The sequence below is a fragment of the Schistocerca cancellata genome, chromosome 1, assembly GCF_023864275.1.
Source record: "Schistocerca cancellata isolate TAMUIC-IGC-003103 chromosome 1, iqSchCanc2.1, whole genome shotgun sequence".
NCBI classification, from domain to species: Eukaryota; Metazoa; Arthropoda; class Insecta; order Orthoptera; family Acrididae; genus Schistocerca; species Schistocerca cancellata.
This window is the reverse complement of record NC_064626.1, coordinates 179,589,209-179,613,587: the sequence shown is the minus strand read 5'-3', so window position 1 is coordinate 179,613,587 and position 24,379 is coordinate 179,589,209. Positions and strand designations below refer to the sequence as shown.

At 40.2% G+C, this 24,379-nt stretch overlaps 1 protein-coding gene across 5 annotated transcripts in view; it reads right to left on the bottom strand.

Moving 5' to 3' along the window:
* The window catches only part of LOC126168357 (uncharacterized), a 219,891-nt gene that overhangs the window by 69,031 nt on the left and 126,481 nt on the right, over nt 1-24,379 (bottom strand). For all 5 annotated transcript variants that reach the window (XM_049920551.1, XM_049920550.1, XM_049920549.1 and 2 more), the window contains one exon: nt 3,376-3,421. In XM_049920551.1, the coding sequence (XP_049776508.1) occupies nt 3,376-3,421 (46 nt within the window). The remainder of the gene's footprint in view (nt 1-3,375; nt 3,422-24,379) is intronic.

Genomic DNA, 24,379 nt, shown 5'->3' with positions numbered 1-24,379 from the left:
GACGTCTAGTAAGAAGTGCACTCAGCCTAGTGATACCAACTGAGGAGCTACTTGAATGAGAAACAGCAGCTCTATGGTCTGGAAGTTGGCAAAACACCTGGCAGAGTGGCATGCTGACCACATGTCCCTCCATACTGCATCTGCAGGCAAAGATTGACACGGCAGCCAGTGAAAATCCACTGGGCCTTCAAGGCCAAGAGAAGGATCTGATGAGCCTTAGGGCTAAATAACAGTACCAATTCTTCTCCACTGCAAGCTTCACAACATATGCTGGTGTGACTCAGTGATCTCAGCAGTCTGAGGGCATCTCAGTCTGACCATTGCACAGATACATAAAACAGTTTGATTTGCTGAGCTTCTTTAATCCTGTTCTGTTTTCTGAGTCTCTGTAGCCTCTGATGATGTCTTCAGCACTGGAAGACAAAATGTTAGGCACATCATATATGCCTTGGACCATGGCCTAATGGCCACAGGGCGAATATCACAAGAAAAAGAACAGTTTTCTACTGGTTTTGGAACCATGAGTTCAATAGATGGAGGATGGGTCTCTAGGGTCTTCCATGTACCACATGCCCGTCCATTTGGATTTAACTAGCAAGCATCAAGCTACCACCATCCTTTACAAACTATGAGCATCTTTAGAATTTTGGTTCACAGATGCCATCAAGCATCTTATGCCAATTGTCTATAAACTGAAATTGTACTGTATTTAGGGAAAACGTGCTGTACTAAGAAAAACATAATCTTTTCCAATGTCTTTCAGTTTGTTGTTTCACAATCTAACTAGCAAAAGATATAAAAGCTGTTGAAGATATAATATTATAGTTGTAAGATGTTAGAAAATTTCTCATGGAGGAGAGGCTTCTAAAAACATGAGTAGAAATATATAAATGCCAACATCGAGCAGCTGAGTTGGTCAATCAGTACATTACTGTCACTTTGTAAGGCGCCATTTTTAATCTGTGCACTGCTCTGTGAAAGCAAACACTGCAAGAAGCAAAGGTAACCATTCACTGTGTAACTGAGATGAAGCACAGCTACATTTTCAACACTGGTTATGCAACTGCTACGTGTCCACTCTGCGTTTATATAACATTGTTATACATTTGTGAATACGCAACACTTAATCAACAATGTATTGACATGATAAGGCATTTTAAATGCTTTTGCTAATCATTTTATATGGTTTTATAAGCACATACTTGAACTTCAACTGTTTTTTAGACTTAATTACAGTTTATATGCACACCAGTGCTCTCACTTTGTATATATGCTTGTTCAATGCTGCTCATATCACCATTATTTGGTTGGTTTCCTTTGCACATACAACACACAATCCATGATTTGACAGTTCATTGTTTTGCTACTCATTGCACATATCATATTTTAATGACGTCACTATTTTATTAATTCTGCAGCATGGGTATGTTGTGATTCTCAAGCTTAACTCCTTTACATTCATTTTAGCAGACCTGTTTTACTACTTCAGTTCAATCTTTGCACATCTGTTTTTATACATGTATTTTCTTTCAATACTTTGTAGGACACTGCCATCCCACTCTTATTTTGATGTTGTGCATATGAGCCTATTTCACTTCTGAAGATGACAGTGTAAACTGCTGAAACCATGTTTTCTTGTGCAGCTGATGACTGATTTTTATTTTTGTTAAGATACTGTCAGTAATTGTAACCAATCATAGAAGTAACATTGTTATTTAGTACAAATATTGTACTGCAATACATGTGTAGATTCAGTTTCACTTAAAGTGGTACTGAGTGGTATTGCATGGGAGAATGGTTTCACACTTAAGTATTAAGCATACTTATTTTTAAATAAATACCAAGGAACTAAAAGAATAACTTGTTACAAAAGAATGATGGCAGTTATTTCCAATGTTGATTGGGCATCATTAACCTGGCAAATAGTACACAGATAAATTCTATCAAACAGCTTAAAATGATTAATGGGAAACTGAGGATCTTCACTCACTTAAAAACATGCATTTACAACAGAAATAGATTCATTGTAGATTACAGTTGAAACAATGTGTGCTCTTTTCACTTTTCCCATACTCCTGTCATAATAGGATGGGAGAAGTAGGACAGCTACCATCTGCTACACACTTACTGGCTCTGTGCTGTGAGAAAAGAAGATGCTGTGTGCACAGAAAAAATTGGCAACCTATTCTCTTTTTCTTTAAAAAAGTATGAAAAGAAATGCTTTTTCTTACCATTAACCTCTTCTCCTTAATGAAGAGATTAAATGTGAAAGAACTGCATTTATTTTATAGTTCATTGGAATAGCTGCGTCTCTTGACAACATACTCAGTTGCTAACATTTCTGTCTTTCTAAATAAAGAGAAACATGGTTAATCAACGAGAGGAAAGTATTTACCATCAATAAAAATGTGTGGTTTCAAGTACTAGAATTTTTGTCTTTTTTTATCATGTTTATATTCTTATTTGCAAGTGATCTGCAACTGGTGGCTATACCGCATACCCTAGTTAAATCATTTTGACATATTTAGTGTCCACAGCTCATAGTAAAACTTTGCAGCCATGCTATAATTATGTGCTTTGACCTCATGCCGCACTTTATTAAAGCTTCCACAAATTACTGCATCCAGACAATAAAAGAAATGAAAAGATTGGAAAAAAGATTTTTGAGAAACTATATGATTCGTTCATTTTCTGCATTTGTTATTTATTAATTATGTTACTAATCACTTTGATTACAATAACACCAGGTTATAGTAACAGTGAACATTAATGTTATTACAACCTAAAGAGATTGGTAGCATAAATGATAAATAACTGTTTTTAATTAAATAATTTAGATGTAAGGGAGAACACCCATCATACAACAGGAACATTGAGTCATCGACAGGCACACATGTAAGAAGATCAGGTTAGAAATGAGGGAGGGGTGGCAGGAGCATGGGCTAGGAATGCAGCATATGGATGTTGGAGCCAGTGAGGTATGGCGCGGTCAGTGGAGGTTGAGGCCAGGAGGATTACAGAAGTGACAGTTGTTTAACATTGACTGATATGAGTCTGGCTAAAAATGAACTTTAGTTATTTTCAAATTCTGTGTTCTAAGTATTGATCAGGTGGTGTCCAGAATATCAGTTACTTAGTTTTTTGAGGTGGTCTTCACGTCTTTGTGAAAAATGGGAAACTTTCATTTCTAGCCAAGAAATCCGCACGTTCTTACAATTATTACAGATAGTGACACAAATATGGTAAGCAAAATGCTACTGCTGCTGTAACAACAAACAATATTGACCTATAAAAGGACAGTTTAAAACACAGGTTTCTTGAACTTATTAACTTATGAGATATAAGATAAAAAAGCTTGAAGTACACAGAACTTACATTTCATCAACTTCCTCTTCTGACAAATCCTCATTCTCACAGTCATCTGCAATAAATTGACAAGTATTAATACAATACTGAATAATTATGTATAGAAGGCAAACAGAGATGGTAGTTCAGCTTAAGACTTACTAGCTGAATTGTTAGTTGTCTGAAGCAGGAGATGTGCTTTGTTGGTATAGATGGTTTTAATTATTTTCAGTCTGACAAACTGACACTGCAATGGCCATTACTAGCACACTAGTGTGGAGGCTCTCATTAATTGAGCTATGTAAAAAGTCCAAGCTTTTCATGTGTTTATTTGCATATAAAGTTGATTCCCGGATTTTTCTTTGTATGAGACCATGTGCAGCAGATAGCTCAAATGTGAAGTAATAGATTCTAATAGTTTACTGTTCACGTTGTTTTCTCATAATCTTTCTTTGATTCTCTCATGGCTTGTGTATAATGTAATATACTGAGTGTTTTTGAGCAGCTGTGTGTATTGCACAAAATTTGAAATATATTGTTTACTGGAACTAAACCTGTTCTTTAAGAAATATTTGCCAACAGGATCCTCATTCAAAAACAAATGTTCCCTAATTTCATTATGTATTTACATGATGAATGGTGTATTTTGATAATTTTTGGCCATTTATGAGTGTTGCGCATAATGTATTCCATAGTAAATTATAAGTTACAGTTGTGTATTCTGTACCTCTTGGTAGCAATATTTTTTCAGAATGTTGTTTCCCCCTTTATTACAGCATAGGTACAAATATGTTTAGTGTAACACTTTCTCCATTAATTAACCTGCTTCTTCTATGTCAGTGTTTTGAAATTTTATGATCACAGCATAAACCTTGCTTTTATCAATTCAGCAACTGCATTGTAATATTGTTTTGTAGAAATTGTTACTGTCGAAATTTGTGTACACCAGCTGTTTCCAACATTGATACATGAATCTCTGTGAGCATAACCTTACCAAAAGTCTAAGAAACAAATTTATTTTTAAGGAAACTGTAAATTCTATCCATTATTTACACAGAACACTTTCATGGATGTTGTGGCTTTGGATTTTAAGCAACTTTACAATCCTCTAAGTGTAACAGAGATCATGAAATAACATCGTTACCAAAGTTACCTCTTGAACTGTCCTCTCCTCTACAGGAAATACAGGATCTATCACCAATTGTCCACTACACTATGAGAGGCATGTCAGTGGTAGGTCTAGGGGCCTGGTACAGGTGGAAGAGGAAGGGGACAGGGAGGGAGGGGGGGGGGGGCAGTGATCAGTTAGGATATTACATCTATCCCCAGTTCAAACATATGGTGAATTTCAATCAGGAAAATTTGGCAACAAAGGATAAAAAAGTCACCTTGTGCACTCTGTGTGTATGCCCTAGATCCATCCAACTGCAGACTGTGGCACATGCCTGAGCAAGTGATGCTTGTCATCTGGGATTCAGGATCATACTTTGATCAGTCCACCAACTGCAGAGAATACTGAAAACAACTTTGCTCACAATTTCAATGAAGCTCTCAATCCACAGTATTGTCTCCAGAACTGACTGACGCCCTCTGGTTCTGAACTAAGTAGGAAGCTTGAACCACTGACTTTAAAGGTTTTGTAACAAGCTAGTTGTGGTTTCTTGGTCTCATGGCCAAAGGGATGAAAATGGTATGGTTTCCATAAATAGGTCAGCAGTGCACTATACATCAGAGGCTGCTACCTAGGTAGTTGCCTCTGTGTGGAGTGCACATGAAGGATTTTTTGATTAGGTGGCTCTCAATCCAATCCAGATAATGAAAGCTCTAAGAGACCTAGCATTAGTGCAAGACTTACAGAAACGGTCAACATAGATGGAGTGATTAAAATCCTAGTGATCAACTACCAAATCATTTGCAACACATTCCCGAGTTTAAAGCAATCTTAAAAAGCAGTAGCTTGTAATACTGGGTACAGTCAGCTGGTTAAAAAGAGAAATTGACAAATGTGGCATTTTTGGTGTAAATCTAAATGTATATACAAAGGATAGGCTAATGGGAAATGGAGAATATGCCACAGTAGTCAAGAAGCTGTAAAGGTACAAAAATGCACAACAGTGCAGTGACATCAGTTGGGCATACACTGCAGTGAGAGAGACTCCCCCCCCCCCCTCCTCCCCTTCCCATCTCTCTCTCTCACACATGTACACATGCACCAGACTGTTCCTGACCCTGAACATGGAGATGCAGTAAAGTCTGCTATAAAATCCGTTGTCCCACTGGAAATGTTTGACCTTGGTGGCTGCTTGCCCATCCCCAAGTATCTGAAGGACCGACATAGATAGGTTGACTAATCATCTCAGATGAGCCAGCAGTGCACACTCAATGAGAATATGGACAATTGTAAGATGACTACCACAGTTGCATTGAGGAGAGTCCTCTTGACACAAAAAGAACTCATAGGTAAGTCTGGTGTGGCTGATATGCAGTCAGCACAGTGTAATGGCACCTTTCCAATAAGCCAGAAGAAAAGTACACCATATGTTGGTAGTCCCCTTGACTGCTCTCACCTTGTGATAGTCAGGGTAGCCTGCTATTCAATATCTCACATTTTCAAAATTTGACGTTGCAGTTGAAATCGTAAGTCTGTCTCTGGAACTCCAAGTTCAAGTTTGACACCTCTGGATGATTCTTCAGTCAATTTGTCAGCAAATTCACTTCCTAGTATACCCACATTGTTTGGTGTCCAGATGAATGTTACTGTCATTCTGGAGTTGTGGAGGTCTTGGATGTTAGCAACCAAAAGCTTTTTGGGGTAGCACTAAGATGTGCCTTTTAAGCAGCTCATGGAGCTGCAACAAACCAGGAAATCCTCTGGGGCAAGAGTTTTGATGTACTGCAGAGTACGTAATATGGGGACTAACTCTGCAGTGTATACACTGTAAATAATTGGCAGACAATACTTCTCATGCTCCTTTGCATGTGCAAAGAAAGAAAGAAAGGAAGCTAGGAAGAAAAATTAGTATTTAACATCCCACCCACAGGTTGGCAATAAGATATTGGAGACAAGCTCAGGTTAAGGAAGCATGGGGAAGTAAATTGGCTATGCCCTTTCAAAGGAATTATCCCAGCATTTGCCTTAAGCCATTTGAGGAAATCATGGAAAACCTAAATCAGGATGGCTGGATGAGGAGTTTTCAATCCATCAATGTGGATGTATGTCAAATTTGGGTAGTCACTGAGAAGCAAAAGCAACAGGCATCTGAGAATGGTGGAATTAGCATTTTTCTTTGGGATGCAAAGAGGTACATTTGAATCACAGGATTGGTTACATACCACAGGGAATGCCAAGACGGAACTTTACAAAGACAGATAAGAAAGGGGCAGTTGGTGGCCCTTGAACAGAATTCCCCATTGTATCTCAGCTGGTCTACCCATTTTTGAGCAATTTCTAAACAGTCTGAACTACTGATTGTGAAACAGAGTTGAGTAACACAGATGGGTAAGACATCTGAACATTATGCCCACACAGTTCACCAAGAGTTGCTGGTATCTGACCCTCAGTGGTGGGACACCAACTACTTTCAGGAGGGCTATCTACAGGGCTCATACAAAAGGCTCCAGATGCCAACGACACACCACTGTGGTGAACCAGATCTAACAAGTTCAGTACTGACAGAACAGCTGACCTGTAGGAAAACATGTCCATAGTCCAATTGGGATTAAATCAAAGCTTTATAAAATCACAGAAAATGGTCTTGTGGTCAGTGCCTCAGCAGGTGCTGCTGAGGTATCTGAGGATATTAAGCTCCCTAATGCAATTTGCCTTGAGCTGGTGCACATGTGGTAACTGTGTTAGTCATCTTATTGTGAAACAAAAGACCTGAAAATTTTAGCGATTTCAAGCAACTGGTTACTGACAAAGTTCTGGTCCAGCTGCACAGCCCTGAGACGAAAACACAAGTGCATGACCCAAGTTTTCACAAGTGAAAATTGATATCCCTGACTCTATATGGCCCTCTGAAGTTGACACATTGTGGTTTGCAACGATGGAGAGCTGTAAGACATACAAAGGTTGTTCACCTAAAGTAATAATGAGGCTATGGGTCCCACATCAGTCATGATACAACTACCTGCAATATCGAAGAGGGTTATGCTCAGAATTGATCTGTGCACAGCTCCACTTTCCTGTAAGTATTGGTTGCTGATGATTGAACCTATACAGGCCTTGAATCATTGGAGGGGTAGGAAATTCTGGAGAGAAATGGGTAAACAGCCCCAGAAGCCCCTCACACAGTGTAGACAAGCTGTGATGGCACCACATCGTACTTCTTCTGTAGGTCAAAGAACATGGTGATCAGATGGTGGCAATGTGCGAAAGCATAACACACTGCCGATTCCAGATGAATCAGTAGGTCTATAATGGAGCGGAACTCCCGAAAGCCACTTTGAAATTATGATATGTTCCCTAGCTTCTGGGCACCAACGCAGACATTGGGAAACCATTCTTTCAAATAATTTGCACAGCCCTTTTGTTAGAGAAAATGGTCAATAATTAGTCAAAATTTGAGAATCTTTACCCAGTTCCAGGAAAGAAATAACAACACCCTCCAACCATTGGCAGGCCAACTCCACTTCCTGCCAAATACAATTGATAACCGAAGAGTTTGTTTTATGCTGCCATTGCTAAAGTGTTTAAGCATTTGGTTATGGATTTTTATAAGGGCCAGGGGCCGTCTCTCAACACTGTTAAAGTGCTGTGGAACTCCCATTCATTAAATAGAACACTGTACAATTCAAAGTCTTCTGTAAGGAAAGCTAAGGAGTTTCGCTCCAGTGGGCGTTTCTGAATCAGGAAATTAGCATGGCAGTTACTGCATGTGGACACTTTGGTGAAGTAAGCCATGAAGCATTCAGCAATGACTGCAGGATCAGTACAGATATTGGCATTGAGGGAGATGGCAGGAATTACTGTGGATGATGGGTGGCCACAAATGCAGTGGAGTTTAGTCAATACTTGAGACAATAGCATGTGGGCTCCCAAAGGTGATACCATACTGTTCCAAACATTTCTGATTTCTGTTCTTTGATAAAAGCCATGCCTTCAATGCTATTAAATGTTCAGAAGGACGGTGATTATGTTTTCAACTACCCTGCAATGCTCTGACAGTTGCACCTATTTCTTCAGACTGCCATCACACCAGTGTCCTTATGGAAGAGCCTGAAGCTTCCATAGTGTGTATAATCATGTCAACAGCATCTTGTACCACTCCTAAGATACTATTCTCTAGACTGGTTTCAGAAGTTGCTTTGGAGGTGGAAGCTTGCCAGTTGGCTTTCTGAAGTGGCTGTCGAGGTGCACATTCCACTGGTCGATGTATTGAGAAAAAGAGAGTGATAGGAAAGTGGTCGCTGTGACAGAGGTTGCTATGGATCGACTACTGCATTAAGGGCAAGGTGCTCAGACTGCAGTTGTAATATCTATTGTGGAATATGTTCTATGGATCATACTGAAATGTGTTATAGTTCCATTGTTACGGAGGCAGGCTTTCAGTTCTGAAAGAACTGCTCAATTGCTTGGCTGCTCCACAGAGGATGATGAGCACTGAAGTCCCCAAGCAGGAGGAGGGGTGAGGCAACAGTCCCACTAGCTCCACCAGCTCATGATATAGTATAGATCTGTCCCAGGGTAGATAGATATTACATACTGTTACCCTGACTGACAGGAAGACATGAACAGGCAAGGCTTCCAACGCAGCAGTTAGTGGCACCCGTTCATTGAAAGTATCAGATTGGATGAGGGTGCAGACTTCTCCAGATGCCCTTCCAATGTTAATGCAATTTGTACAGTATGATTTGTAATTTTTAATGGTAGGGAATTGGGATTCAAAGAACAATATCTTCCGAAGCGCCATGCCAACAACATAGTGAGTACCATTAGTTGACAGAGTTCAGCCATTTGACAATGGTAGCCATTACAGTTCCATTAAAGGAACATCAGAATGGGATCTGAGAAAGCAGTGAAGGGGAAATAGGAATATGAATTACTTTGCTGCACCACCTGAATGAGCCATTCTTCGGTCTTCATGGGCTTGACCATGAGGGAGTGGGGATGGTGGATTGAGCAGAGCTGTAGAGTTTAGATTAACTTCCAATTTATCCTTCTTGACCCTTTGAGACTTCAGTTTCTGTGAGGAGTATCCTGTCTTGACATCTGGGTGGAAGAGGACCACTCTTTTCTTTGATCTGCAGTCCTTGGGTATGCTAACCAGTGGCTAGTGGTAGACTGTTGGCCTGTTTTGTCCTCTGAGAAGGGCACCTTGGCAGGTGTCCTCTTAGCTGATGATGTGTAGGACGAGGCAACTCCAGCTGCACCAATTCTCTGTGCCAATGCTGTGGGTGTGGGGGAATGAATTTTGACATAATGTTTGCAAAGTTTGACATCATATCGATTGGGTGCAGGCTTTCAAAAATTTTTCTTAGCATCTTGACAAGGCAGACAGTAAAACAGTTTTACATTCCTGGATTTTCTGAAAATGGAACTTGGCCGAGAATGTGTGTGTGTGTGTGTGTGTGTGTGTGTGTGGGGGGGGGGGGGGGGGGGGATGGTGTTCTGAGCATTTTACCCAAGTAGGGGGTTGTTTGCAAGGGCTACCCTCTTGTGTTGTCCTACCCCATGCCCCAAAAATACCAACTGTACAGCAGGAGGAGGACAAGTGTCAAGTTTGACATCACAATTACAAACCATGATCTTCATTTTCTCAGGGAAAACATTTCCATCAAAGGGTAGGATGAATACTCCAATGATCGCCCTATTATCTTTAAAGTTTTTCTGGATGCGATGATCAAAATGGACTCCACACCAATCTTGATCCATTTGGAGCATTGGGTCCTGATGAAAGATGACCCCCTTGAATCCTGCTGAGTTTGTTATAAGTAGAGATGGTAACTGGTAAATCCCCAAGCTTGTCAAAGGCTTGAAGTGTCACTGACTGGTTAGCATTCAGTGTTTAGATCAACGAAGATCCATTACACATATGCTGTATTGCAGCAACTTGTTTGAAACTATCCTCAATATTTTCAATGAAAAACATTAGCTACATTGTTCTCTCTTGATTCTGGAGCATACCAAAATCTGGAAGAAATGTACCTCCACTTCTCCTTGCCGGACTTTCATCCCATGGCATGGACAAAGACAGTAATGCTAAGCAGTTGTAAGCCTCTGCATTAAAATCTTGCTTTCTGTCTGCTGAGAGTCATGTTGGCACAGTCACTGCTAAGGCTGTGTTTGATCCATTTCATTGCAGATCATTTCCTGATACACCACTCACATCAGTCGGTGGCTTTCCCATGGGTGCCACCCCACCACAGCGAAGGCTGCCTGGCATATTAGCTGTTGCCCAGAGTCCCAGATTGGGAAGTTACAACTCAGGCACCAGCAGTGTTATCCCTGTACATAATGACTTCAGCCCCCCCCAATGACATACGGGCTACTGCCCTGGATTATAGTTGTGAACATAAATCTAGTCTAATATTAGGTGCAGAAGATCACAGCACATGGTGGATACATTATGCACCACATAAGACACCCTTCCCCAAATGTCTGAAATTTAGGAAAGTGGAGGTCAAATTCTAAAAGGGGACCACAAACAATTATGCAGAAGAGGTTGAGGGAAATATTGTGAAACGAGCTAAAACTGATGAGTGTCCTAACAATGACAGAGTCATCACTGTAAAAGCTCCACTAGGTATAAGACTCCTTTAGTCGCCCCTTACAACAGGCAAGGAAGAACCATTAGGCTATTCTAGCACCTAACACTGCAGGGGAGAACAATCAATTGGAATAATTACAATTTCATAAGTGGTGGGCATAACAAGACATCCTGAAAAACATTACTCATTGCCTTCTCTGTGAAGCAACCTGAAACACACAGTTTGGAAGCCCACTTCTGATGGAAATGTATAGCATGGGCAAAATAAAACTTGCCTACAAAATATTTATGAAATTGGCAATGTATCCACCCCTGTTAATGAATATGAGAACTGCACATCAATGAAAATGCTGAAAATTGCGATTTTGATGCACCCCAATCAGTTGCTGTCTTGTGTGTGCGCATGTGCATCTTGTGCATGCTCTGTACTAAGCACTTCACCGTGTCGTTATGTTTGAGTGACCATGAGGAGCAGACGTGTATGAAGTGACAACTTGGATGCATCACAAAATGGAGCTCACAATAAAACTACGTATTCTTTGTTAAGTGTTATGCAAAGCACAATTCATGGCGAACGGTGTGGAATTGTTTGATCAAGTGTTGAAGACTGCAAGTTTTTTGGAAAACCCTCCAATGAAGTCGGCAACACAAATCTTAGTGGTAAATTGGTTCATAATGGACTCTGTAGCGAATGAGAAGTGTAACTATGTGCAAAGAGCTCGAATACTGGAAATATTGCACCATACTTTCGTTCACTTGAACAAAGTCCAACAAAATGTCAATGCCATTTATCTGAGCAAGTGGGAATTAAGATATCATCATGTTGAAACATTACTGAAAAGGACCTGCACCTATATCCTTACAAATGTCCTGTTGTGCATGAGTTAAAGCATCCAGAGGGACATTCATGTGTTATCTGTCAGTGATTTCTGACAAGGTGAGGCCACACCGTTGGGATCAAGAATGTACTGCACACTTTGTACACCTTTATTAGGCCATTACAACAACATAATGTGCAAGTAATAAGGTGCACTCCTATGGCAATTCCGAGAAAATTGCAAGAGAAGTTTTACATGTCTATTAAGCAACTGATGTATCTGTGCATAGGTGCCGACTGTTAAGAGTTCGTGATGGTCAAGTGGAATGCTGTCATGGTAGCTCAGCGTGTTTGGTCAGAGGATTACCTGCCCTCTGTAATAAAATAACTGAGTGCATTAATCAATGATGAGCTTCAAGTGTCATGGGACGACTACCATGAACAAATGCAATGAACAATTACCAACAACAAACTGAGGGGGTGAAAAAAAGAAAGAAAGTGATTAGCATTTGAGCTTTTGAAGATGAATGTGTATGAGGTGACAGTTTGACTCCCACTTAAACATTCATTTTGTAGTACAAGTGTAAATTCTGTAACACGTACACTATTTGTTCTTGCTACATTAGCAATGTCTCACCTCTTTGCAGGTTAACTGCAAAATGGTCCTGCCTCTGTGCGAGGTGCAAAGTGATTCTGGGTATCTTACCAGATTGCATGTATAAGGAATCTCTCAAATCATGACAGGCATACATGTTCAGGAAAACTATATGCATTTCTTCATTTACTTGTAGATAGATATAAGCATGTTTGGTCTAATAATTAAATTTAAAGATAGTAAGTAATCAAATAATACTAAATTCACTAAAAATTCATGCAAATACATGTGTTACTTTATTCATATTACTTCTCAAACATCATACAGATTAAATAATATGACCACTGATGAAAAAAATACAGATTAAAATTAAGTTTGACTGTGAGTCAAACTGTCGTTACATACACAAGCGTTTTATGGAAGTTAAATGCTACCCACTTGACCACCATGAACTCTAACCTGAGGCACCTATGCACAGATAGATGAATTACGTAGTTGAAGCATAAAACCTCTCTTGCAATTTTCTTGTAATTGACAGAATAGTGCACACTGTGCTGTTTTAATGGCCTACTAAAGGTGTACAAAGTTTGAAGTAAATCTGCGATCCCAACGTAAGAGCCTCCCTTTGTCAGTGAAGTGGAATCAAGACTTTTGGATCTGCAGCTTTTCATATTTTCAATTAAGGTCTGGTTCAGCCTGTCAGGGTATGTGAAATCACAGATATAAGCCATTATGAATCAGAAAACTCTTGTCAGTGGTTTGAAGAGCCACTGCATAGTCTCAATACTAGTCTTTGGTACACCTTGTCTTGTGCCCATACTGTAACACCATCTGTTAATGCAAACTGGTATGACCAGAAACTATTTGATCAGAATGTGGATCAGTTTGCAGAGAACAAATGACTGTATGGATATTTTCAACAAGATTGAGCAACAGAATACACCACTAAGAAAACCTTGTCGCCAGAGCATGAGGTGTTCAATGGGAAGACAATCAGCAGAAGCTGTCCTTTCTCCTGGCAGATGAAAAAATTATTGCTGCTCTGCCTCAGACACAACTGCTATGCATATCTCTCAGTTTAATAAACTGAGTGCAGTGCTGCATCGACATCAATAGTGGCTATTTCCAGCATCACCTGTGATGTTCCTTAACCCTCTGCTACACACGCGATTTTTTTACCTGCACTACACATGCGCGGACTGAGAGTCCGCATTGCGTATTATACTATTTTCATGAACAATTCTGACATTACAGTTGGCAAATATAATAATATATTAGAGTCTGGATAACATAAATAAAACAATGAATTCGTAAACACAATGTATTTCAACATCAGTAGTGTACATAAAATATTTTAACTCATAATTTACCCGTAAACCAATAAGAACATTTATTGTACTCGCTGAAATTTATGTTCATTCTGTTTTTTCACTGTTTTTCTATATGGATATTAACCAATACTTATCTTAAGTAAATTAGTTCAGAAACTTTTTCAGAAAACTATAGTTTACAGCCTCACTGTCAATTCGAGTAAATCACTCGTGGTGGTTGCCATCTTCACTGCACTCACTGCACAGATATGCACTGACATGTTCCAGGCATACAAATTTATTGCACACATTGCAGAAAAATCTTGTCGGTCTGTTTTCTGACACGAACTTTTAGATAGTCTTTTCTGGGAATTGTTGAATCCGAATTGCTCTTGTAAATTGATTCCAGCAATATTTAGAAGAGATGAAAAAATTATAAATGGCCATCTTCTGGTAATTCTTGTCACAGAGTATGTACATTTCATCTCATCAACTTTGTCCACACCACATTTAGTCTCGTTGTAAAATGTTGTTATTTCCGGCTTGCATTTTTCTGAATCACTGTCAATACTGTCATCATCATCATGTAAAGTAGACAGTACCAGAACAACCTTGTCTTTCTTAGGTTTATATGAAACCAGTGTCATATTCTTCCTAAATGCAAAAATGCTGGATTCCACAGGACGACCTTTTGCTACTGTGATAAATGGAGGAATTTCACGTTTATTTTTTTGAATTGTTCCAACCATTGTCAGATTGTCATTTTCCAACAAGTCAGCCGCAAGTGGAATTGATGTGAACCAATTATCACGTGTTACATTTCTGCCAGATTTGGATATGCATTTCACCATTCTTTTGACAATAGCATGAGGTGTGTTATCACAGAGATAAGGCCCATCCACTAGCTTTCCACAGTATATTTCTAAATGGCTGGTATAGAACATCCTCGCATCTGTAAGTGCAAACATTTTTATACCATGTTTTGCCGGTTTTGATGGAATGTATTGTATAAATCCACATCTGTCCCTGAATGCATCCAGCATTTCATTTCATGTACTGTAACTAGTTCTGATAAACTATAATGTTTCTTGCAGTTTTCATTGAACTGATCTATCAAGAATCGGACAGCAGCTAATTTGTCTGTTTCCTTCCAATGAGCTCTGTTTCTGAAATCATCAAATCTCAGACATGTCAGCAAGAAACGAAAATGGTTTAAGCCCATTGAAAGTCTGAAATACTCCACTCCAGTACCATCTGCAGCCCAGAGATCTAGTAAATTTGTGTGTGATGTTCGTAGCACACCCGCCAAGAAAAGGAGTCCTAAACAATCTTCGATTTTTGTAATGTTAGTGTCTGCAGCATCTCTTTGTCTGGAATATTTAGAACAGATGGTAGCAATGTAAATATTAGTGGAGCAAACAATTTCTTCTAAAATGTCATCTGTGAAGAAAAGTTGTAAACAATCAATTGGCCGTTTGGCATTTTTTGCTTCGCCTATGACTCCCTGTAAATGCTTGACAATATTATGTTGAGGTCTTCTTACTCTTCTGTTTTGGATTAGAGGTCAATGGCTCCTTTGCATACCATCTTTCCCAAAATACAAGTCAAATTTTTTGATAAAATCACTTTCGTCCAGCGACTGTTCACTATCTGAATAGTGATCACTTTCGAATATTAACTCCAGATCACTACATTCTTCATTACCAAGCTCTTCGTCCAACCACTGCAAAACCTGATCGTCATCCACCATTCTTCTGAGGAAAAAAAAGTGCATAACTTATTTCACTAATCGGTGCCGAGCGAGGTGGCGCAGTGGTTAGACACTGGACTCGCATTTGGGAGGACGACGGTTCAATCTCGCGTCCGGCCATCCTGATTTAGGTTTTCCGTGATTTCCCTAAACCACTCCAGGCAAATGCCAGGATGGTTCCTTTGAAAGGGTACGGCCGACTTCCTTCCCCATCCTTCCCTCATCCGATGAGACCGATGACCTCGCTGTCTGGTCTCCTTCCCCAAACAACCCAACCCCAACTAATCGGTGTTGGTCAATGAAAAGGCTCATAATTGTATGACAGTTTGGATAATAAATAAATAAAAGAAGTTTCTAAACGTAACTGTATACGTTTTATAATATTATAAAGGAAGAAACCTCCTTACCTGCAATACATTGTAAAAGAACTGATGATAGAACCGCGCCACACGAATGCACACACGCGGACTGACATTCCGCACCTCACAAGACTGCTGCTTCTGGCAATAATAACTAACTGCAACTGTTGCCAATGATTCATTACGGAAGGAGGAGAAGGTAGAAAAAGCCGCTAATAGAAATCTTGAATTTATAAGTGATTGTTGATGGAAAGATAAAACTGCGGACTCACAGTCCGCGGTGCATGTAATGGAGGGTTAAGAAGGTTCATGCACACACCAGTCTTATTGTAAATATTTTCTGGTTCAGTTTTATTGTTCCCACACTGTATTAGGACTTATGGTAAAAATTAAACCTGACCTCTTTGAGGACGTCCATGTTGAAACCATGAGGCTGTTATAGAAACATGGTTACTAAAGTACAAACAACAGCTTCAAAAAGTAGAAAGTTTCCCAAGTTCAGTACGCTGGATTTAGAAGCAGTTATGTCACATCTCGAAGTGTGACTGAACTCATTTGTCTCTGTGCAGTAACATGTAGAAGAACTGTAGCTAAAGTTTACAAGAATAGTGAGCCATGAACTGTATGGACAGTATACAGGGTGTCTACGTGGACAAGGAAAAAAAATTCCCGGATGTTTCCCGGATTTCCCGGTTAAAAACACACTTTCTCCCGGATGACAGTATATTTTCCCCTATCACTCCTTTGAATGGTTATGGATTTGTACACGGGCGTACAATTTCCCGGCACTTTAGAAAACGAAACTCAGAGAAAAAGACACGTTTTGGAAATATCTTTGATGTGCAGCAACATGTACGCTGCGTATTTTCGTATTACGAAAACATACATTAGAAAATCCATCAAACACCGCATGTTACTTCCAGAACCATTGAAACCGAGATTTCGATGCGCTTTTGTAAGCCGTTCGTATCTCATGTCACGTGATCTCGCCAGCCGATGACAGAGGATATTCAGAGCATAGGACACGTGATGTAGTCAGCCAATAGCAACATCAGTGTTACGTAGCGCGCCAAACAGGGAAAGTTAATAGTTTAAATTAATATACATAGTGTTGTTACAAGAAACACAAAGCTTTCACATAAAATATTGGTCTCAAGCTGCAAGAGAAGCTAAGCTTTCGCATATACTGTTGATCTTTTTTGCGCGTGTTACACTTTAAGAGATATCATACAAATGTGCCTGTAAAATTTTTAATAATGACATAAATGTCTGATCTTCAGGGTTCGAGGGTTCGAAATGCTTCTAAATGGCTCGTCATCAGACACCTGATTTTTAAATGAGAGTCAAACGCTTTGTGATTTAATAAATTCACGGTCCATTCTTTTACGTAGTTCAACTTACGTAAAAGGATATTTACTTTGAAAGTAACGCTTTTCAAACCACCAATCGTAATATTTTCCCGCGACCTGTTACAAATAGGTTCGTTTCAGCAGTTGCCAGAGAGCTCAGGTAACAGGCGACACCGCGCTTGGGTAGGTATCATGACGTAGGAAGCCCGTATGTACGTACATGTAAAAGATCATCAATGAAAGATGATACTGGAAGAGCATCGGAATTTCGTGAACCATATTAAAATGTGCACATTTAAAGTGCATACTTAAAGGCACACTCGTATGTCCAGATTCCCAATGAAGTACCGTAGACCCCGACCTGATATTAAGCTTTTAAGTGTGGTTTTCAGGATGTAAATTTTCTTGGGGCACCAGTACTGTATTATATCATGTTTGGTTCTTTATTATGGCATAATGCCATACGTGCTAGAAAATGAAAACGTGCACTTGAAATGCAGCGAACAGTTGAAACTACCCAGTACTGTGGAATTAAACATTTCGTTTCAGATACATTGACTGCCTCTGCGGAAAAGATTAGCAAAAGTCAAATTTCTTTAGCAGACAGACAAAAATAACTTCATTGTTCCGCAAGGCGATTAATGCTTGACTGTCAGAAAGGTGGAAATAAAATAAAATCTGAAACTAATGACATATTTCAGCCTTTAGTAATTATGTGAATGTGTTTTAATTCACCTGATAGCTCCCGGCCACGGATATCCGTTTTGTTTTCATTTGACGTGAGAGTAAACGAAGGGTAAACAGCAAAATCACTGAACGTAAACACGGGTCACGTGGAGACTACCCACTATAGCTCAGATTGCTCTGCGCATCAGCCCCGGATCTACGACATTTGCGAACTGGGTCAACACTAAAAAAAATCGAATTTTCAAAATATGTTCATCTTGTAGCGCACATCTTTCTGAAAAGTCTGAAACATAAAACGTATGTATTCGAGGAAATGTAAGACATATTATTTGGTCTTAAGTATGCCCAAGTGCATTTCCATGCCTCTTCATAAAGCATTTTTCTACTGCACGTCCAAACTATATTCAGGAGAGTGGAAATTGAAATGACCTGTGGTGCCTCTCCTGCTCCCAGTCGGCCGGTTTGGCAGCCTGCCTCTCTTAAAAAAAAATCTCGCAATTAATAGCGGATGGGATTATTTGTAATCGAGAGAACAAGAACTCTTCGGAAAATCTGAACTCTTCATTGCCCATTAGTTAATAACTTGCTGTTTTGTGTGTCATAAAATTAAATATAGGATATATAAAACCAGTACTGAGAAGAGATAAGCAAGAAATTACACATTTCTTCAAACCTTAGCTCCTAGCATTTTTTCTCTCTAATCGTGCTATAGCTTTACATGGCGTGTTTTCCTTTCTGTGAAAGAATCTTTTACCTCATCAAAGTTTGTCAAACGTTTTGCTACATGGAAAATCGAAATGTAGTTATCTAATACTGAAAAAGCTGTTAATACAAATAATACCCAAGACTGGTGTGGTTTCTCGATCTGATTACGTCTATTTTGTCACTGTCTGCTAGATAAAACAAAATAGGCCTTTCTAATACGGCAGCAATTTTATAACACACCAAATAAGCGAGACTGTTTTGGCACAAATGGTCATTTTTATAACACGACAGAATATAATCCAATAAGTATCAATATTAAATGTCTATTAGGCCTACTACAAGCAAAAACCTTTATGTTAGGAAATAGTTTCAAGTTTCATTCATATGCACCAGCTTCTCTAGCATGACATCGAAAACTAGTATTACGAAATTTTTATATAAATTTGGAATCGTCTTATTCTTCCATAATTTGTGTGATGTCCTCGTTTCTTCTCCGTCCTCGTTCTAACAAACAATCCTGTCATCACCAATTCTGTAGCTATTGCTGCCACTGTCAAAATTTGTTCGCCGATTAACTTCACTAACCCTGCCAGAATCACTGGTTTAGTTCTCCCGCAATTATTCTCCGGTTAGGCGTTCTTACGTGTTCGTACAACACGTTTTCCGCGTTACTTCCGTAATAGAACTTAAGCGGCTGGTAGCCGGGGACTGTACTACTGGTCCTTACTAGTGTAGCGATCTGGCCAAACATTTTCTGTCAAAACTTCATTTTCTTGGTCACACCGAGAAGATAATACATAATCTTTCTCACCTATTATTCCTGTCAGTCGTTTATTTCCATTCTGATAGTATGAATCTATGGATTTCGCTAGTAATTATAACAACGCTGATCATTCCCACACCCAATCAGCCACATAATCAGACAGCGATTGCCATTCATCCATTCGGCTTTACTCCACTCAGCTCGTAAAGCCCCGTCCCCTTTTGTCTGTGGAAAGTTTATTTCTAGATGCGACGAGGATTCTCCTGACAGAGACATCACGTACACTATGCATGCATTCAGAAGTCAGCTTATGATTCATTCAGAAATCAACTTAAAATGTGTTCAAATACCAACAGAGAAGCGTTTCAAAATCATATGACTAATTGATAGGCAAATGTGCGCTGGATGCTAGGTGCTTTGTGAAACAAGTTTTTTTCCCCTCAAGAATATGAATTAGGCGCCCCCTTTTCCCGGAAGTATCTAGCTGCTTGCATCGACTGCTTGCACAGCCAACAGCCACATTCCTGTTGACAGAAGCGGGAGAATCTACTACTCAAACGTGACTCTACTGCGCATGCGCATGAGCCCGCGCGTTAACTGCTAAAACAAATCGAATGTAAACAGTTGCGACTTTACGCTCATTGGAGGCAATTTGTTGTTATGAAGCACTGCATAGTCTTCCTAAAGCCTTTGACACATTTTCAGTTTGCAGACGCTTGCATGAGCACTTGTGTCGTCGTTGTATATGGCGCATTTCCTTTGCAATTTAAGTTATTTTCGTTTTTTCTCTCGTTTATGTTTTATTGTTGAAGTATTATTCTGCAGTAGCGGGATACAGTAATAGCTTTTGTTAGTATGTCGGTTCTTACTAGTCAAAATTACAAAAATTTAACTGAAAACTAAAACAATGAAAAACTCCCGGAATTCTAAAAATATCCCGGGTTTTTCCCGGTTTTCTCCCGGATGAAAAAAATCCCGGGTTTTTCCCGGATCTCCCGGTTGTCCCGGGTCGTAGACACCCTGGTATACAGTCAGTGTAAAGAAATAGCAACTTCTGCGCAATAGATGTTAATGAAAGCATAGAACTATTGATAGAGAGGTGCAGAATGAAAAGCATTTGATCTTCGATAGGGTTGTGCCTGCACCCACCAGTGATTTCAACAGCAGGATCTCACGTAAATATCAATCAAAAAACTTTTAAAAAATCCTAACATAACTCAATGATTCACATTTGGATCTGGTCAACTCATACAAATGCCATGGTGTAATAATTGGTAAGGATATGAAATAGAATGATAAAACAGACCATGTCATAGGTAAGATAAGTGAAATACTTCAATTTACTGACAGTGTACTTGCAAAACGCAGTCAGTCTACAAAAGAGACTATTTACAAATCACTTGGGACTCTGCATTTCAGAATATTTCTGAAGTGTGTGAGACAAATACCAGATAGGAATAAAAGGGGATGCTGAAGGTATACAATGAAAGGTGGCACGAACAGACACAGAATGTTTGACTCACTTGAGAGTGTCGTGGAAATGTTCTGGCATATTCTTGATGATAAGATGCCACTTATACCACCAAAGACTACCAGCAAAGTTTCAAGAACCAGATTAAATGAAGAATCAAGAGATATTCTTCAGCCACCTAAGCATCACTCCCATAAGCATAAGTACTTTTAGCATGCACAGCGACATTTAACCATTGATATTTCTTGTACAGTATCCTTGTTTTGATGGTGCTTAACAAGAAATCAGTTCTGCATTTGCTGCTAAATATTAATTAGCCCCATGACTAATTATGACACGGCTACCTTGTAAAATATCTTTCAGCCTGAAGTGCAACATCAGGCACCAAATTTTTTTCACTGGCATACATTGAAAGTGTATTTCTGTTATCAAATTTTACAGCCATTCTTGTGTTTCTGTTTAAAATATAAGCTGTGGTGCTGACTTGCACCCACATATCACACATTTTCAGCAACTAACATTCCACATACATCAGCACTAACAGTTTATATCTACAGTCCAAGTTTGTTTAACACATAAACCTCTGTTTTCCATTCTCCCACTATCACTCTGTCATAATTCTGTTTCAGTCCTCTCCTTTGCTCCAAATACTCTCCTCCACTTCTTTCAGCCAACTATCATTTATTCTTCCCCCTGGTGTTTTGCTGTGAACCTAAACTCATGTATCTGATTTGGAAGTCTATCATGTGTCATTCTCTTTACATTATTGTACCACTTAAGCCTTGTGGATTCTATCCTTTCCTGTAAGGCTGTTTCCTTTACCATCTTCCGTATCTTTGAAGTTCTCATATATCTATATTTGTTATGCCCACTCTGCTTCTGTGAAAATTCATTTTGCACACCTGTTTGACACCTTGTTTGAAACCCTTTTATTCACTGTCCAAATTTCAGAAGTGTACGTCTGGATAAGCACACAGTAGTACCTAGGCATTTTTCACTTGTCTTCCATGAGCATCCTTATCTCGCAACAAACTCCTTAAACTTCTCAGAACTGCTACTGCTTGCCTATGTTTCTCATTGACTTCATCTTCCCCTGTTTCTTCCTGATCATGTTGAACTCACTCCTCCTCACATTAAATTTTCAAATAATGGAAGCTCCAGGCAGGAATAACAACAGTGTAGGAAAAGACAGATTGCTATCTATCATAAAGAAGGCACATTAAGCTGCAGGCAGGTGCAATTAGTAGACACTGGCTTACATAAAGCTTTCGGCCATAGCCTTCATCAGCAAAAGGAAAACATACTCCATTCATATACACAAGCAAGCATACCTCACTCACACATGACTGCCAACTCCCATATCTCAGGCTAGAATACAACTGTCACGTGGGACGCAAGCAGCAGTCTGGAGGGGGGGGGGGGGGGGGTTCTAGTGTATGGGTAGGGAGAAAGACAGATGCTATCTGGTGGGGTGTGCAGGGACTAGAATGCCAACAGGTGCAGCATCAGGTGGTTGTGGGGCAGGGAGGTGGGGGAAAAAGGAGCGAAAACGGAGAGAGGCGGGGAAAGATGGGTGGGTGCGTTGGTAGAGGGCAGTGAATAAACAGTGAGGGAGATGAGAATAGGGAGGAGATGATAGGACAGAAGGGGTGGAAACTGTTGGGTGGAGGCAGTATCTTACCATAGGTTGCGGCCGGTACAATAACGGAAGCGGAGAATGTGATGTAAGGATAACTCCCATCTCACTGACACTGATAAACTCAAGGACGCGATTGGCTGAGGGCGTGTCATCTGCTAAAAGGGAAGATATGTCAGGCGACAGCTGTAAACGGGCACATAGCAGATTAAAATAGGGGCACTGAGGTAAAAGGTGTCTCATCGTCCAAGGTTGAGAGCAGTGGGGACAAAGTGGGGGAGAATCATCACTTAAAAGATTTCGATGGATAAAAAGACATTGCCCAATCCAGAATCTAGTTAAAATTACCTCCTCCCAACAACGGGTCCGGGAGGAAGAGGTCCAAGCACAGGGAAGAGGTTTTATGTCTCATAATTTATTATCAGGAAGTGCATACCAATGTGTGTGACATAAAAGAGCAACATGACGACATAAAATGCACTGTAGATTGGCAAAGGAAACCATGCAAACAGTGGGCCAAGAAAGACAGACTGCAGCCTTTGCCACTATATCGGCTGCCTCATTTCTGCAGATACCAACACGCCCTGGGATCCAGAGGAATACCACCCAAGTGGAGCACTTAGAAGCAGTCCTGAATCCAGTGGACCAGAGGATGGACAGGATAAAGAGCTTGGAGGTTGAGAAGAGAGCTGAGTGAATCCAAACATATAATATACTGTATCCGTTTATGGCGACGGATGTATTGGACAGTCTGGAGAACAGCATAAAGCTCCAAAGCAAAAACCAAACACTGGTCGGGAAGCTGAAATCGGATAGGGGTGTCGCCAACAATATAGGCACTCCCAACACCAAAGGTGGTCTTTGAGGCATCAGTGTAAATAAATGTGTCATCCGCCACTTGTGCGCATAGAGCAGCAAATGCCAGACAATAAACTATAGGGGGAGGTACTATCCTTGGGAAGCTGGCAAAGGTCACAGAGAAGTCAGGTCCGGGTGTGAAGCCAAGGTCGCACCATACCCCCATTTGTCAAGAAAGTTTTAGGAAACAGGAAGGAGAGGGAATGTAGCAGTTGACGGAAGTGGACTCCCAATGGAAGTAGAGAGGAAGGGCGGCCTGCATACCCTAAATCGGACAAGGCATTGAAAAAAAGGGCATGGGTTGGATAAGCAGGCATGGAAGACAGATGACTAGCGTAATGACTCAGAAGGACAGCTCGCTGATTAGACAGCGGAGGTTCAGCAGTCTCAGCGTAAAGGCTCTCCACGGGCCGGTGTAAAAAGTGTCAGACACTAAACACAATCCACGGTGGTGGATAGAGTCTAGAAGCTGAAGAATAGACGGCCGTGCAGAGGAGTAAACTATGCTTCCACAGTCCAATTTCAAGCACACTAAGGCGTGATATAGGCAGAGGAGGACCATTCAGTCCGCTCCCCAGGAGGTACCACTCAGAACACGGAGGGTGTTGAGGGATCGCAGACAGCGAGTCGAAAGATATGAAACATGGGAAGACCAGCACAGTTTTCTGTCAAACATAGTCCCAAGAATTTGGCAATGTCACGAACGGAAGGTCAATAGGGCCTAGATATAGGGAAGGAGGATAAAACTCCGTATGTCGCCAAAAATTTACACAGATGGTCTTACTGGGAGAAAATCGGAAGCCAGTTTTGATGTTCCATGAGTGCAGACAATTGAGACATCCTTGAAGACATCCTTCAATAAGGCTGGTCCATTGAGAGCTGTAGTGGATTGCAAAATCATTGACAAAGAGGAAGCCTGAGACATCGGGAAGGAGACAATCCATAATGGGATTTATGGCAATGGCAAACAGTACAACACTTAGCATGGAGCCCTGGGGCAACTCATATTCTTGGTAGAAGGTACA